This window comes from Stegostoma tigrinum, chromosome 33, assembly GCF_030684315.1.
Source record: "Stegostoma tigrinum isolate sSteTig4 chromosome 33, sSteTig4.hap1, whole genome shotgun sequence".
Lineage (NCBI taxonomy): Eukaryota > Metazoa > Chordata > Chondrichthyes > Orectolobiformes > Stegostomatidae > Stegostoma > Stegostoma tigrinum.
Window position 1 is genome coordinate 33,646,629 of NC_081386.1, and position 17,935 is coordinate 33,664,563.

Genomic DNA, 17,935 nt, shown 5'->3' on the forward strand with positions numbered 1-17,935 from the left:
AATCAATGTCAATACAGGTACACACCACTGAAGACAAAAAAGTATTTTTCTCTAGCAGACATTCCAACTAAAGTGATTTTCAAGTTGCAATGTTCATTGTGAGGCTTATTTTCTAATTAGAATGCAAGTAAAAGCTATAAAAGGAACACGTGATGGAGGGCTAGAAAAACACACCCAGTTCAAGACTATAAAAGTTCCCTGCCATGAAAAATGATCAAATACTGAATGAAGCTGTACGTAACAATGATTCATTGTACGAGTCTTAACTTCAATAATCACCTTCTACTGCAGCCATGGTTGGGAACACTATTGCATCAGTCCGAAGGTTCTGCATTCAGTCCCATCTCAGGACTTGAAAAACTCTGGCCGATGTTCCACATTAGTAGGCTGTTAGGTAAACAGAGGTGTCATCTCAGGTGGACATAACAGATCCCATAATTGAAGTGAACTATTAACTGTCCACAGGTTCTGCCTAATCTGCTGGGTAGAAGTCAATGCTTATAACCATTTATAACTGATGTAGATGCAGTTGCAAGAGATGTTCAAACATTTTCTCTAGTCTTTCCCAAGAGTTTGAATTCACACTACTACTTTCTGGAAGAAAAAAGTCCTGAAATGAAAGTGCATCTTGTTTCCAAGCAGTTTCTGACAGGCAGTCCAAACAATGGTGTATACATGAATGTTTTTTTCCCCCTTTATTCATTAATGGTATGAGGGCATCACTGGCTAGACAGCATTTATTACCCAGAGGGCAATTCAGAATCAACCACATTAGATCTGGAGTCACATATACAGGCCAGACCAGGTAAGGATGGCAGTTTCTTTCCCTAAAGGACACTAGTGAACAAGATAGATTTTTCTGGTAATCAACAATAAATTCATCATCATCATTAGACTCTCAATTCCAGACATTTATTGAATTCAAATTCCACCATCAGCTGTGGCAGGATTCAAACCTGGGTCCCCAGAACATTACCAGGGTTCAGTGATAATACCACTAGGCCACTGCCCCACTTGTAAGCAATGAACAGCATTTCACAAACACACACTCCACATCAACTCAAATAGGTCATTTATTCAAAGTATTGTAAACAAATCAGAGAAACATAAACCATTTTACCATGCAGCATCTTCTTACAATTTCACAACAATGTAACATTTCCAGAAGCACGAAATCCAAAGTAATTATTTAACTTGGAAAAAGAACAACCTCAGCCCTCCCCAAAAAAGCTGCACACAGGCAGACCTACTCTGACTTTCGTTTGTGTTACTAAGTTTGCCAATTACAGCATAAGATACCCAGAACAAATTAGAAATGATGTAATTTTAGTAGAGTGCTTCAGATAATGACTGGAACCATAAAATAAAACAATTGACTGGCCAGAAGGTTCATTATGAGCTGTACTGTTCACTTATGATTGATTAATTTTTAAAGTGATTTAACATTCATATTACATTTTGTCGTGCCCACTCAATAGCATTGGTGTGATCCCACAATTATGGAAGATTTATCAATCCTATTGATAGCCACCTTAGCCCGCGTGAAATTAAAAGAAACACCAGAAGCTCTGCAGTGTCACGTTATTTCAGAGAGTCTAAGGTAGAATGTGGTTTAAACTTGAGTTTATACATAAACAAAATATTAGTTTTCTATCCATTGAAATCCCAATTTTTTTGCTCTGATCATAACTTTTTCTTAAGTATAAACTGTGCAACCAAAATTATTACACCTAATAAAGAATATTCTAATTGAACAAGATTTCAAATTACCAGAGATAGTATATTGCAATACATTTCTAGTCTGTCTATATTTCCCAAGTCTGCTAATTCACAGTATTTTTTGCCTCATGCTTCAACAGTTAAGTTAGAGGGGGGTTTTTGTACAATACAGAGGATCTACAATAGTCACTTTAAATGTAATAGTGCAACATTTCACTTTTGCTGATTTCTACAGTCTTGAAAGCATTAATTATCTTCAGCTCCACAAGACATTGTTTAAAATGACAATAGGAGTATTATACACTATTTTAATATCCTCATAAGAATAAAGGGGAAAATAAACAAATTTCATGAGATTAATGGAAGATAGGAGGAGGGACGTGAAGATGCTCACTGGCTAGGACTCCTGCCTGAGCTGGAAGGCCCTGTGTTCAATACTCACTCCAAGGTCAGGACTGTTAGGACAGTAGGATTTCCCTTTCTGTTAGGGAAAAAGTTGGCAGCGAAAACATTACCGCTCATCCTAGCTGCTCCTCCAAAGTTGCAGCGTGATCAGGGCTGGGACTACACATAATCCCTACTGTCTAGGGCCCTACTTGGATCGGTGGAAGGGGCAAGCCACACGTTGGGAAAGGGAGCACCCACAGGGACCACAGTCTTTTATTTTCGCAAGAGTGCACCCAATGTTGAAAAAAAATAGCATTGACAGAACCCCACCCACCCAAAGCCCAAACAGGTCACTTTCAACAGCGGATTTTCAACATTAGAAGGAGGTCATTCAAAGAGGATGACATCCCCGCACACCTTCCCATGAGGCCGTGATCACTGTCACTTTCTAGGCTTCCCATCACCCTAAGTTCTGCCGGCAGCCTGCAAATTGAGACTGGGTGCAAATCTGCATTTAAAAACGATCAAATGAGAGACTAAGAGCCACAATTGGTTTAGTATGAGCCATCCCAGGCCTTGTATATTGCACCTTAGCCATCCAAGAAATTTAGCTCCTCACCCAAACAAAAAAATGAAACTAAACAAAAAAAAAAAAACTGGTGGCAGGAAATGTAAAACTCTTCAAAACAAAAGCCAGCCAGCCACTGATGTAGGCAGCTCCACATGCATTGGTGTCAGCCCCCAGCCATACAAGTCAGGAGTTAGTGGCAGGACGGGCATCCAGTTGCAAAACCATAGCCAAACCCAAAAACAACGTTGCTGTAACAGCCATCAGCCAGCATTGTGGCAACCCTGTGGAACACGGGAAAAATCTAAAACAAATAACTGGCAAACTGGGTCTCAAGGAATGAAAACCATACCCAAACATCCATGTGATAGGGTTATACTTTATTTGATGCCAGCTAATGTAAGACATGACAGCCAATCTTTGCTGATCAGAGATGATCAGGTGGTATCTAATGTTTGATTCATCAGGAAAGCAGTTAATACAGTAATCTACTCACCGTACCAATAACCACCACCCACATAGGGTCATGCTGCATCAGAGTTTTCAAAATGGAGCTTTTTTCTGAAACATCATTGACTTCCCCTGTAATCCTCCTCAGATCCAGCAACATCTCCACAAAAGTGAATTATCCATGTCTGTTGTAGGTAGCACTTTCCAAATTTCATTGCTGTTTTTTTTAAAATTACATAGCAATAAACATGTTTTGATGGAAGCTACAGAAGTAACATGTGAAAATTTATCTCCAAAATATATTTCTACTGAAGACTTCAGTTGAATTTCATCTGCTGCATTGGATTTGTCAATGACTGCATGTATCTATATATTCTTTTCCTGTTAAAGTTAGAACGCATTTAAAATCACCAAAATAGATTTGCATCACTTCAAAAAGAGAGACAACATTTACTGTCTTAACAGCACAATGCAAAAACTTCACTAAGCAAAATCAAATCTTGTAGAGGCTGTGCAAAGCAAAATATTTCAGCTATTCATTTGTTAAGTTTGTTTTAAATATAGTTAACTTTAAACAGACCAGTTCACAAATGCTACTTTGATTAACCTGAAATATAGCAGATTACTGCGAGCCCAGATAGTCATTTCACTGATATTATATTTATGCAATGGTTTTATGAACTCTAAACTTCAAAACAAAAACTAAACTTTGTTCATAAAATTTTCAAAAGTACAAAATATACAAAATAATATACAGAGGTAAATGAAATTCCCTCCTCCACCCCCCCCCCCGCAAATGTTTGTAATTATAAATCAATCTAAACAATTTGCCTGTAATTTTAAGAAATATTAAGTCAGCATCACCTTCAATTTCACCAGACATCAACACCAGAAGTACTCTAATTTATCAAGTAATGCACTTGTTTAAAAAAAGGCCATGGCATACTGTAAAACAATTTTGCATTATTGCATCAAAGTCACACGATATTCCTTCCACAGCCATCAACTTGGGTTCAATCTCAGGCAAACAGTTACAAACCATCAGCTGCAAAGTGGCGATTTTCATAAGCAACAGGATTGTTCACATCCCCTGGAAGATCTTGTTCCTCCTCATCTGTTATTAGGAATGAGAGAATTAACAAAATTGTTAAATGGAAGTTCAGAAATAATCTCATGAATGCATTTACAGTACACATTTTAACAATTAGTCCATAGAACAGTTTAGGCCCTTCAGCCCACTTGTGCCGAGCTTTTACTCTAAACCCAAGGTCTATCTAATCTCCACCACTACCTTATACTATCATCCATATTCCTATCTAATAGATGCTTAAATTCCCCTAATGAGGCTGACTCCACTACCCTCTCTGACAATGCATTCCACGCCCCAACCACTCTGAGTAAAGAACCTCTGATGTCTCCCCCATAACCTACTTCCATTCACTTTAAATCTATGTCCCCTCGTAATAGCTACCTCCACCCTAGGAAAAGGTCTCTGGCTGTCCACTATCTATACCTCTGATCATTTTGTTTGCGTCTATCAAGTCACCTTTCATCCTTCGTCATTCTAAAGAGAAAAGGCCTAGTGCTCTCAACCTTTCCTCATAAGACCTACCCTCCATTCCAGGTAACCTCGTGGTAAATCACCTCTGCACCTTTTCCAATGTCCAAAATGTTAGCTATTCAGTCATACTTCATTTTTCAGTGGGAGAAAATAGACCAAATTAAATTAGAGATTTTCCACACCTGTCATCTTCAGAAGACAGTAACTCAAGGCAGTAACTTGTGACTTCAATATCTCACTCAGTTACTTAGTCAATGATGCCAGCATTGTTAATCAACTGTCGAGTTACAGGAGATGATTCTGACTATATAAATAAAACAATTACAAATGCTAAGGATCTGAAATAAAAACAAATTGCTGGAGAAACTCAGGTCTGACAGCATATACGAAGAGGAAGTAGAGTTAAGAGGCCAGTGACCCTTCTTCAGAAGGTTCTTTAAACCAAAAGGGAAAAAGTCCATCTTGAGTCACCAATTTGAACTACTGACTACATCAATACAACTTATGCTTAAGTAAAAGCTGTTTCAGAGATAGTGGGAACTGCAGATGCTGGCGAACGAGAGATAACAAGGTGTAGAGCTGGATGAATGCAGCCGGCCAAGCAGCATCACAGGAGCAGGAAATCTGATGTTTCGGGCATAGATCCTTCTTCAGAAAAAGGGTCTAGGCCCGAAATGTCAGCTTTCCTGCTCCTCTGATGCTGCTTGGCCTGCTGCGTTCATTCAGCTCTACACCTTGTTATCTAAAACAAAATTCATCTTGTTTTCAAGGAAAAGCATCTGATGAGCATGTATCCAGTGGAGACCATTACCCTTCTGAAGTGATGCAGCTTCTATCTTTGCACATTTTCAATTCAAGGTCCTGTTCCACACACTTAAAGACCTGCTGTTTTAGATCAGGGTGATCTTGAGCAGAGTTGAAATAAACTTACCACATCCAGATAGTGATCTAATTAAAAAGAAGTTGAGCTCACAGAAGACACGTCGACACAAAGGACTGCTGCCCTGCGTAAACATTCTAGCACCTGATACCAGAGAAAAATCCAGCACCAAGTCTGAATTCAAAGATCAAGACTTGTCAAAAGCGTAATTATAGTTTTGATCCACACACTAAAAAAACTACCCTGTTGACGGGCAGTAATACAAGATGGGCGTTGCCAGCCAAAGAGTACTTTTTTCACTTGAAGAATGTACACACAATGTGCAAATAATATGGAAAACAACTAATTAAAAAAGTGACTGCCCTTTTACAGTTTGTTAAATGTTGAATCAAAGGAGCTGCTCACATTTCTCCAGCTTCTAGACACAAGTTAATTCTTTAATTAGAGAAGATCACCTCGTTTTCCTATCAAAACCAAAACAGGTAAAGAATAATAATTTTCCAAAAACAGGAAACCAACATTCTTGTACAACTGTCTGTTGCAAATGCACTTGGCAGTTCTCATTCAACAAATAATTGTAATTAATATACAATGATTTAATTTTTAAAGAGCTGAATCCCCTAACATCAGAAACAGCCTTGATGTCTCCCTGTTAAGGAATTACAGCATATAACAGCACCAAGTAATAACGACGAAGTCACAAAACCATTGGCAATAACTGATTTAGTTGTATGTTTGTATGTTTTTAACTACAAGTTAAACACAGCAGTAGGCCACTCAAAATCATGGCTTATCTCTGAAGTCTCCATCTGCTCTCAATATACTTCAACTCCCTTGCTAATCAAGGGTATACCTACCTCTGCCTTAAAAACATTCAATAACACTGCCTTCAATAGTGAAGAAGTATACACCAATAGCTCATAAACTAATCATCTTAGTCTTAAATGGTATACCCTTTATTCTCAATGTTTCTTCAACTGTCTCTCCTACAAGGAGGAACATCCTCAGCACTTGTCAAACATTAAGTTTCTGAATGGCCTAAATTATTAAAGTAATCTCATTCTTCTGAATGCCACTGAATACAGGCCCAACCTATCCAGCCTTTCCACATAAGATAAGCCTCGGATCCTAGGATTTGGAGAAGTACTTTTGCCCTGCCTTAAAAACCTAAAAACTGTACGTAGTACTCCACTTCATAATGATCTCACCAGTACCTGGCAGAACTGCAGCTAAACATCCCCTACTTTCATATATTTCATCCAGATAGCAATTAACACTAACATTCCACACATCTTCCTAAACCCTTGCTGTACCTTCATTCTGAATTGGAGATTCACGGATTAGCTCATCACAGGAATCTCTGCACTTTAATGATCTATAATCTCATTGTATTCAAAGTTTATTCTTCACTCAAGGAGGAATAATTTGAATGAATCTTCTTTGCACAAAAGACAACAAATTGCTCCATGAAATGGATGAGGAGATTGCATTCACAGTAACCATTAAAAGTTCCTACAGCATATTTCCACTGTCTATTCTCTAGAACCAACAAATCAGATGCCGTGTCATACAATTGGAGGTGCATTTCAAGCAGTTTTGAAGTAGGCCGATGGCTAGTCACATACAACGATTGCTAGACCAAGAGAAGTTTCTCTCAAGGAAGTATGGATTAGAAAATCAAGACTGAAAAGGCTATTGAAATTCTTTAAACATTAATCCCATAGCACATTTTGCATGTCACTAGTGTTACAAGACAGAAGCACAATACAAATGCAATTTAACAGCATGCAAGAGGAACACAGTACACATTTGCGAAACAATTTTAGATAATTTTCAACTTTAATAGAGTAATCAAGCAGTTAAAGAAAATACAAAAAGCCTCAAGAAATCACAGGGGTATGAACAAAGTAAAACCACCTCCTTAATTATACTTAATACTTCTTGGAGAAAGGAATTTAGTAATGACAAGAGAATCAAACCGAATATAAACAGCAATAATCCAAAAGAAGTGGCATTTATGTTAGTCAAGATGGTATGGCTTATCAGGCTAAAATGGGTCAAAATCATAAATCTGCACAAATGGATGGCTTTTAATACTTGAACTGTATAGGGTTCTGGTAAAATCACAAAGATATGCTCCAACTCTTCCCATCAGAAGATATTCAAAACCCAGAAATTGAAGCCAGAGAAGGATCCATTGGATTGAATCAGATTGGAAAATTCAATTCTGAAGAAATAACAGAGAACTAGAGCTTTTCAGGACCAAACCAAAAAATGTTAACTCTCCTTTTGTTCTTTCATTGCAGCTGCTCAATCTATCGAGTGTTTTCAGCAGTGTTTAATTCAACTAAAATTGAGGCACTGTCAGCAGTGCTTTAAAATGACAGAGGTTAAAGCGATAATTTATTTGAAGACAGACAGCACAGAGATGAAGTTACGTTATCAGCAGGAACAGAACAGATGTTAACACATGGCATAGGCCCTACAACTTTGTTAGAACAGAAGCTGAAGTTGTTCCATGTCAGTGCTGATATACCAGCCAGGAGTGTAGCTTTAGAATGAGAAAATGAAGCAAGAAAATTACATTTCCAAGTCCGATTGTATTCAGTTCATCTCCCTGTCAATGAATGCATCAATGCCCTATGGGCTACATACAAGGTCTCCAGAGTAAATTTTACTCACCATCTGCATTATAAAGAAAAACAAGACAGCAAACATATGCACACAAGAGTGAAGAAACATATGTGGGAAGGAGAAGGAGAGAAACTATTAGTTATTTCTTTGCTTCGAAAATAAATGGCCTTCCCCTCCTGAGAGCACAGCGGCTCAGTGGTTACCACTGCTACCGCACAGCGCCAGGGACCAGTGTTCAATTCCAGCCTCAGGCAATTGTCTATGTGGAGTTTGCACATTCTCTCTGTACCTACATGGGTTTCCTCCCACAGTCCAAAAATGTGCAGATTAGGTGAATTGGTCATCCTAAATTGCCCATTGTCCAGGGATGTGCAAGCTAGGTGGACTGGCCATGGGAAATGCAGGGTTAGGGAGTGTCTGGGTGTGATGCCATTCGGAGGGTGGGTGTGGACTCGATGGTCCAAATGGCCTGCTTCCACACAGTAGGGGATTCTATGATTCCATCTAATTCACAATTCTAGACAGAAATTTAAAGTTTTACAGAATGGGTAATAATATTTTCATCACAACTATAAGGTTTGTGTTTTAAAAATGTGGACAATTTCTCAAATCCTACAATGTTTATATTGCATCTATAAGTTATTTCCATCCCATGCATAACAATTAAAATCTGCTCCTTATTTTAAGCATAAGGAGTAATTCTCAGTCTTGCAATAATAAAAAAGACAAAATTTCCAGAAAAACTCAGCAGGTCTGGCAGCATCTGGCAAAACTGAACTGAGGAAGAGTCACTGGACCCAAAACATCAACCGATTTCTCTCCACAGACACTGAAAAGGTCAGGCAGCTTTTCCAGCAATTTCTATTTTTGTTCAATTTCTAGCCTCTGCAGTTCTTTTAGTTTTTACAGGATAAAAATGATTTGGTGAAACATTGTTTCTCAGCATTCAAGACACTGCACTAAAAAGGAACACTCAAATTTTTAAAAAAATAAACAGTTCTTAAAGGTTTGTCTATGTGCTACAAGAGAATTTTTTAAAAGTGAGAAAAGTAACAATTTAAGGTAAATAACAATAGAATTAAAGATTGGACACAACCTGGCACCACGAATCATTAGTATCAGTGTTTTATTTAAATTTAAAAAGGCAAACTCCACTTTAGATGAAACTGTCTAAAAAAAATGGAATTCAACCATAGTAACTCATAACAATAAATATCTCAAATAATTCAGTAGCAATGACACTGCTCAGCACTTGAAGATGAATACTGAGCAGCATTATGCTAAAATTAAACCAGAAACCAAACCACCGAAATGGAGAAGAATCCAAGTTGTGCATCAGGCTGAGCAAATGATTTATTCTATAGCTATTGTTCACCTGTTTGCATTGTCAACAGTGCCTTACACACTACAGTCATTAAGTAATCTCAGAATCCTATTTTATCCACTATGTGAACTGTGATAACAAATATAAAGCTCTTTATAACCAAAATTATGACAATTAGTACATTCTGGTCACAGGTACGGTGCTGAATTTGGTGTACGGCCATTCACCAAGATGACGTAATTTTTCAGAAAAGAATATTAACCTAATGGTTATTAACCACAATTAGTGCGCTTATTCTCATATTTGTCCATCTTATTTAATCTTTCCCTCCAGTCATTCTAATGACGCCAACATTTTATTAATCTTTAACCTTGTATGTAACTTGAATAACTAACCAAATTAAACACCTAACAAAACCCAACTAAACATTCACAATGCAAAGACAAAATAACCAAATTTAGAATGACAGTGATAACTAAACTGTGAATGCACATCACATTGAAACTAGTAAGAGACAGAATAGTGAAAAACACAAATGATGCCATCCTGTTTTTGAAAGGTTGGGATTTGCATGTAGAACTTGGACAGAAAACAAGCCAGAGTCAAGCTTATAATACATGCAGTGCAAAGATGGTATCATGCACACAAATTTGAAACTGAATCTAAATGTGTTATCTGCATGACTATGTAGTTTAAATACAATAAATAATTATGCATTTGCTAGACTTGCAAACTTGCATACATACTACCAATTATCTAGGCAAGATCAGAATGCATTTAAAAAAGTATAATTCTAAGTGGTTAAACAAAACTAGCACTTCATTCTTCTCTCCTCCTAAGCATTTTTAATCCCCTTTCCTAGTTGGCCATTTGGCCGAACAAATCTGCTTCACCATTCAGTTAGTATCATGGCTGATCCGATAATCCTACCTCCTTAATTGTAACTTTAGATAACATATACAAATCCCAGTAGAGGCCAGGCAGGCAATTTCCTCTTCTACATACACAAGACATACAAAAGGAGGCATGAGCAACTCTTGACTTTCAGTCCACCTGCAAGGAAGTTCTTGATCTAACCTTGCTCCTTATTCCTCCAATGTTCACCAAACAACAGCCTAACTGGAACTGAGAATTTACACTGTAGCTCATGGCTGGGGAGAAACTTAATGGTTTAACTTCAGTCATAGGAACTTCACTGAACAGTTCTGTACCATTTTGCTGGCTTTACCATCTTAATTTCCACATCAATGCATGCTCTCCATTTAGGAGGAAGTTATTCATGACCTGCCATGGTAAAAACACATTGGATTCACCAACACTAGGCGCAATTGCTGCATCACAAGATGAAAAATAACGGCTCTTCCAAGTAAGGCCACTGCACACAAAAGGACGCGCTTTTATTTTATGAATGTCACATTCACAGCGTACGAACATACAGGTCAAGAAGAGTTGTCCATTCAGCAAAATTTTTGAAGCTACCTTATTCCTTACGTGGAGAAACTATAAAATCAGGTATCTAAAGTACAGTTACTGCCTCTCCAGTATAACTGTTAGCTTAGCCTCTACAGTTCTTTCACTCATTGGAAAGTGGGTCAAAATTGCCCAAACCTCATTTTAGAAGGAAAAGAACAACAAGTCTTTTAAAGTACAAGAAAACAAATTAAACCATCAACCTAGAATTATCAGAAAATCAAAAAGGAGCAAGAAGATGGGAGACAGACAAGGCACAGAGGGTTGTAAAGAAAACAAGCCTATGAAAAATGATATTCTCTTCAGGACCGAACAGCTCAACTGACGGCAAGTTGTGCTGAGCTTGCAGATGCTTGAGATTTTGGATATTTACAACTAGTGTGATAAAATATACATATGGTTTAAGAATGTAAACAAAGCAACAGACTGGAAAAAGATACCAGTCTGACCAAACAGAAACTGTCCTTTGGAGCCATAAAGCGGGTATTCGGCAGATAACACACAGATTTAGTACAGCTCTCAATTTCAAGGAAATAAGGCCCAAGCTCACCTTGGACGTCTTCTTCCCCACCATCACCATCCTCTTCCTCATTGTAAGCCAATTCGGCCTGCTTGTCTGCCTCGTACTCACCCACATTACCATCATCCCCATTATAATCCGCCACTTTAGAGTCATGCTGCGGATCAGCTGGGGATTCATTTTCATCAAAGAACTGGCCTGAAGGATCCAAGTCAGAAGCGAGAGAAAGAGAGGGGAGGGGAAAGAAAAAGAGACAGAAATCCACATTGAAAATGAAGAACAAAAGAATTTTTTCCCCCTCAATAGTTGCCAACAGAAGCTGGACTATCAAACTTTTCCTGCTGAAATTTCAAACCTACTCCATCAGCTTTGCTCATTAGGGTTACATCATATGAAAAACCAAAAGCCTTTGGTTGAATTAAAAGCTACAATAAAATGCAAAATAACATTTCTTGCAACTCCTTAAAAGGTTTTCCCCTTTGCATTAATAATATGCTGGCATGTTGTCACTGTCAGCCTACTCAAGCATAGATGTTAGCTGATCATTGTATAGCAGCTTATCGTAGTTGAGCATTATTTGACGTTAAGGTGTCCCCGAGCGGAGTGGCGTGTAACGGTATTGCAGCAACACACGCACACACACCTCAAATCTGTGTAAGAGTTGGGATTGTAGTTGACATTGTTGAAGTAAGGCATGACAACAAAGGCGTGCTGGAATCATGGCTCAAATACTTAGACTTTTGATAGTTTGTCAAGATGAGGAAATGGAGAAGGGAAATAATTCAACCAAAAACTCAAATGTTTTAGGTTTGAAGTGAAAACTCTGATAGCGTGTCTGTTGTTACTAAATATCGGACTTATGTGCAAAAAAAACAAAAACATTCTGCTTACTTCATGGCTGATCACGAAATCTGGAGGAGTGTACAGTGTTAATGAAATCTGCTCAGAATGCACTGTTTATTGCAAACAAATGTGTTGTATCTAGCACTTTATATTCATAACCCTGTTCACATATGTATGCCTATACATTTGTCAACCAATTTCACACAGCTCTGTACATGCCAAGTGGCAAGATTGTTATCTTAGACTTACCCTCTCAACTTTCAAGGAACATTTTAAACAAAGTAAATTAGGAAAGGAAGTACAGTTACCTTTCTCTGTAATTGCATCTCTTTACCATCCTCATATCTTGTGTTTGAGATTAGAATCTCTGCATGAATGGTGTTAATATTGATCTAATCACATTACACCCAAAATGGTTGATTAAAATATAATTTTAAAGGGGGCCTTGCTGTACAATGGTAGTATCCCTGCCTCTGGACCAGATATTTTGAGTTGATGTTCCACCTCAAGATGGGATGGCCACAGAGGTGCCTCATTACACAAATCAACAGATTGATTAAAATAAACTTTTTTGATGTGGCCAAACAACAGGCAAGCTCTTAAGATTAGCTTTTTTAAAAACAAGCTAGATTTTGACATACAGGTAACAGAACACAAATACTCACTGTCTCCTTTCCCCTCATTTCTTGCCCAACCTCACTTACCTTATGATTACACATTTTTAAATAAATAGTCAAGCCAATACAAGATGGCATTTAATCAAAAGTCCCTTTCTTGCACAGTCTTTAAAAGGTCATTCTCAAGATATTTAAACTCAAGAGATTAAATTAACCTTTGAAGTTTGCTCGCTAGACTTTCCTAGAGCAATTTTGAAGATGTGCAGAAACTACTGGAAGTTGAAGGTTGGTTAGCTCAGTTGGCTGGACAAAGTGATGTTTTCAGCAATATGCTCAATTCTTGTACCAGTTGGAGTTACCATGAAGGACACTCCATCTCAACTTTTACCCTTGCCCAAGGCGTGGTGACACTCAGGTTAAATGACTGCTTATTGTCCATCGATCTAATGGGAGGGCAGGCCTAGGTCTGGTAACAGTCTGGCAAATTCACCTTTATCCCTTACAATAGCATAAGGGATGGTACTGACAGCTAAATCAAGATAGACAATAAAGTGTCTGACACCCATATGCATAATAAATTTTAAAAGTCACAAAGTTCACAAATTTGCTCAAATCAAATAAAGCAGATCAAGTTCTAGGAAAAATTCAAAAATTTTGACAAGATTTTGAGAATGAAACAGAAAGACAGCAAGAGATTGTGGGAAACCAGTGGCCAAACTGTACTACTGGCTTATTTGGATGATTGCCATTACAAATGAGCATCAGAATCTATTATAGAAAAGCTGACGTAAAGTGACAAAAAAAAAATGCAAGTTGCAGAGAAGAATTAGTATATTTATAAACACGTACACACCATTTAAAGCTATGAACATGCTGTGCAGTCACTAAACAGTGAGAATCAGTTAGAAGACCACTTCACCATTAACAGTGTCAGCTCACAAGAACAATGTTTGTTTATTTGAATGTCATGTTTTCCCCTGCCAATTTTGTATATTCATTTCATTGCATTAAATGCATCCCTAATAATGATTACATTTAAGCATGATCTTATCCACTCAGTTGATCCCAGGCTTGCCATCATCACAGGAAATGCAACTCATTAAAATCGCAGCCATATCATGCTAGAAATGAAAAAGTGATTTCATGATTGATGATTAAAAAAGAATAGGGAGGGGGGAAAAAGAGGAGGGGGTGTAGCACTACTAATCAGAGAGGGTATCACAGCTACAGAAGCTTCCTTTGTCGAGGAAGATCTGCCTACTGAGTCAGTATGGGTGGAAATTAGGAACAGCAAGGGAGTAGTCACCTCGTTAGGGGTTTACTACAGGCCCCCCAATAGCAGCAGGGAGATTGAAGAAAGCATAGGTCGACAGATTTTGGAAAAGTGTGCACGCAGTAGGGTTGTTGTAATGGGTGACTTTAACTTTCCTAATATTGATTGGAACCTCCTTCGAGCAGAAGATTTGAATGGAGCTGTTTTTGTAAGGTGTGTTCAGGAGGGTTTCCTAACGCAGTACGTTGACAGGCCGACGAGGGGAGAGGCCATTCTAGACTTGGTGCTCGGAAACGAGCCGGGGCAGGTATCAGATCTTGTGGTGGGAGAGCATTTTGGTGATAGTGACCATAACTGCCTCACATTCTACATAGCTATGGAGAAGGAGAGGATTAGGCAGAATGGGAGGATATTTAATTGGGGAAGAGGAAACTATGATGCAATTAGACATGAGTTAGGAAGCATGGACTGGGAGCAGTTGTTCCATGGTAAGGGAACTATAGACATGTGGAGACGGTTTAAGGAACAGTTGTTGGGAGTGATGAGTAAATATGTCCCTCTGAGACAGGCAAGAAGGGGTAAGATTAAGGAACCTTGGATGACGAGAGCGGTGGAGCTTCTAGTGAAAAGGAAGAAGGTAGCTTACATAAGGTGGAGGAAGCTAGGGTCAAGTTCAGCTAGAGAGGATTACATGCAGGCAAGGAAGGAGCTCAAAAATGGTCTGAGGAGAGCCAGGAGGGGGCACGAGAAAGGCTTGGCAGAAGGAATCCGGGAAAACACAAAGGCATTTTACACTTACGTGAGGAATAAGAGAATGGTCAAAGAAAGAGTAGGGCCGATCAGGGATAGCATAGGGAACTTGTGTGTGGAGCCTGAGGAGGTAGGGGAAGCCCTAAATGAGTTTTTTGCTTCTGTCTTTACGAAAGAAACCAACTTTGTAGTGAATGAAACCTTTGAAGAGCAGGTGTGCATGCTGGAATGGATAGAGATAGAGGAAGCTGATGTGCTGAAAATTTTGTCAAACATTAAGATTGACAAGTCGCCAGGCCCGGATCAGATTTGTCCTCGGCTGCTTTGGGAAGCGAGAAATGCAATTGCTTCGCCACTTGCGAAGATCTTTGCATCCTCGCTCTCCACTGGAGTCGTACCGGAGGACTGGAGAGAGGCAAATGTAATTCCTCTCTTCAAGAAAGGAAATAGGGAAATCCCCGGCAATTATAGACCGGTAAGTCTCACGTCTGTCGTCTGCAAGGTGTTAGAAAGGATTCTGAGGGATAAGATTTATGACCATCTGGAAGAGCATGGCTTGATCAAATACAGTCAACGCGGCTTTGTGAGGGGTAGGTCATGCCTTACAAACCTTATCGAGTTTTTTGAGGATGTGACTAGAAAAGTTGATGAGGGTCGAGCTGTGGATGTGGTGTATATGGACTTCAGTAAGGCATTTGATAAGGTTCCCCATGGTAGGCTCATTCAGAAGGTCAGAAGGAATGGGATACAGGGGAACTTAGCTGCTTGGATACAGAATTGGCTGGCCAACAGAAGACAGCGAGTGGTAGTAGAAGGAAAATATTCTGCCTGGAAGTCAGTGGTGAGTGGAGTTCCACAGGGCTCTGTCCTTGGGCCTCTACTGTTTGTAATTTTTATTAATGACTTGGACGAGGGAATTGAAGGATGGGTCAGCAAGTTTGCAGACGACACAAAGGTCGGAGGTGTCGTTGACAGTGTAGAGGGCTGTTGTAGGCTGCAGCGGGACATTGACAGGATGCAGAGATGGGCTGAGAGGTGGCAGATGGAGTTCAACCTGGATAAATGCGAGGTGATGCATTTTGGAAGGTCGAATTTGAAAGCTGAGTACAGGATTAAGGATAGGATTCTTGGCAGCGTGGAGGAACAGAGGGATCTTGGTGTGCAGATACATAGATCCCTTAAAATGGCCACCCAAGTGGACAGGGTTGTTAAGAAAGCATATGGTGTTTTGGCTTTCATTAACAGGGGGATTGAGTTTAAGAGTCGTGAGATCTTGTTGCAGCTCTATAAAACTTTGGTTAGACCGCACTTGGAATACTGCGTCCAGTTCTGGGCGCCCTATTATAGGAAAGATGTGGATGCTTTGGAGAGGGTTCAGAGGAGGTTTACCAGGATGCTGCCTGGACTGGAGGGCTTATCTTATGAAGAGAGGTTGACTGAGCTCGGTCTCTTTTCATTGGAGAAAAGGAGGAGGAGAGGGGACCTAATTGAGGTATACAAGATAATGAGAGGCATAGATAGAGTTGATAGCCAGAGACTATTTCCCAGGGCAGAAATGGCTAGCACGAGGGGTCATAGTTTTAAGCTGGTTGGTGGAAAGTATAGAGGGGATGTCAGAGGCAGGTTCTTTACGCAGAGAGTTGAGAGCATGGAATGCGTTGCCAGCAGCAGTTGTGGAAGCAAGGTCATTGGGGTCATTTAAGAGACTGCTGGACATGCATATGGTCACAGAAATTTGAGGGTGCATACATGAGGATCAATGGTCGGCACAACATTGTGGGCTGAAGGGCCTGTTCTGTGCTGTACTGTTCTATGTTCTATGTTCTAGAAAAGAGAGAGTCAGAGTTATACAGCATGGAAAGTGACCCTTCAGTCCAATTTGTCTGTAACAACCAGTTACAGTATCCTAAATTAATCTAGTCCTATTTTCCAGCATTTGGCCCCATCCATCTGAACCTTTCCTATTCATGTACCCATCCAGATGGCTTTTAAGTGTTGTACAGGTAACTGTACCAGCCTCCACCGCCTACTCTGGCAGCTCATTCCATACACACACACACACACCAGCTTCTGCATGAAAAAGTTGCCCCTTAGGTCCTTTTTAATATCTCTCCCCCCGCCCCACCCCTGCCTCACTCTAAACCTATGCCCTCTAGTTTCAAACACCCCCACCATGGGTAAAAGGCGTTGGCTATTCACCCTATCCATGCCACTTGTGATTTTATAAACCTCTATCAGGACACCCCTCAGCCTCCAACACTCCAGGGGAAAAAGCTTGAGCCTATTCAGTCTCTCCCTACAGTCCAAACACTCGAAACCCAGCAACAACCTTGTAAATCTTTTCTGAACTTGCAACTACAATAACAATCTTTCCCACAGCAGAAGAGAGATCAGAACGGAACACCGTGTTCTACAAGGTGGCTTCACAAAGTCCTGTACAGCTGTAACATGACCTCCCAACTCATACTGACTGCTGACCAATAAAAGGCAAGTGGGCCAAACACCATCATCCTGTCTACCTGCAGCTCCACCTTCAAGAAACTATGCACCTGCACCTCGGGTCTCTTTTTCTCAACACTCCCCAGGACGCTACCATTAGTTGTGCTGCCCTGGTTTGCCTTACCAAAATGCAATACCGCACATTTATCAAAATTAAACTTCATCTGCCATTCCCCAGCCTACTGGCCCACCAGAACAAGGTCCTGTTGTATTCCAACAACCAACTTCACAGTCCACTACACCAATTTTGGTGTCATCTGCAAATTTATTGACCATACCTCCTATGCTCACGTCCAAAATCACTTATGTAAATAGGTTTTAAAAGGCAGGCCAATAAAAAGGTGTAAAATACAATCTTTATTTTGGACTTTAAAAGAGGTACATGTGTCAACTGTTAGAGACAGTAGAAGCTGCCGATGCTGGAGAATGTGAGATAACAT

General features: G+C 39.6%; 1 protein-coding gene across 1 annotated transcript in view; it reads right to left on the reverse strand.

Annotated features, from left to right (window-relative positions):
• Nucleotides 1-1,055: 1,055 nt before the first annotated feature.
• The window catches only part of golm2 (golgi membrane protein 2), a 112,889-nt gene continuing 96,009 nt past the window's right edge, over nucleotides 1,056-17,935 (reverse strand). Inside the window, exons 10-11 of the mRNA XM_059639264.1 lie at nucleotides 11,544-11,711; nucleotides 1,056-4,238 (exon numbers count right to left, since the gene is read on the reverse strand). Coding sequence (XP_059495247.1) covers nucleotides 4,156-4,238; nucleotides 11,544-11,711 — 251 coding nt within the window. The 3' untranslated portion in view covers nucleotides 1,056-4,155. The remainder of the gene's footprint in view (nucleotides 4,239-11,543; nucleotides 11,712-17,935) is intronic.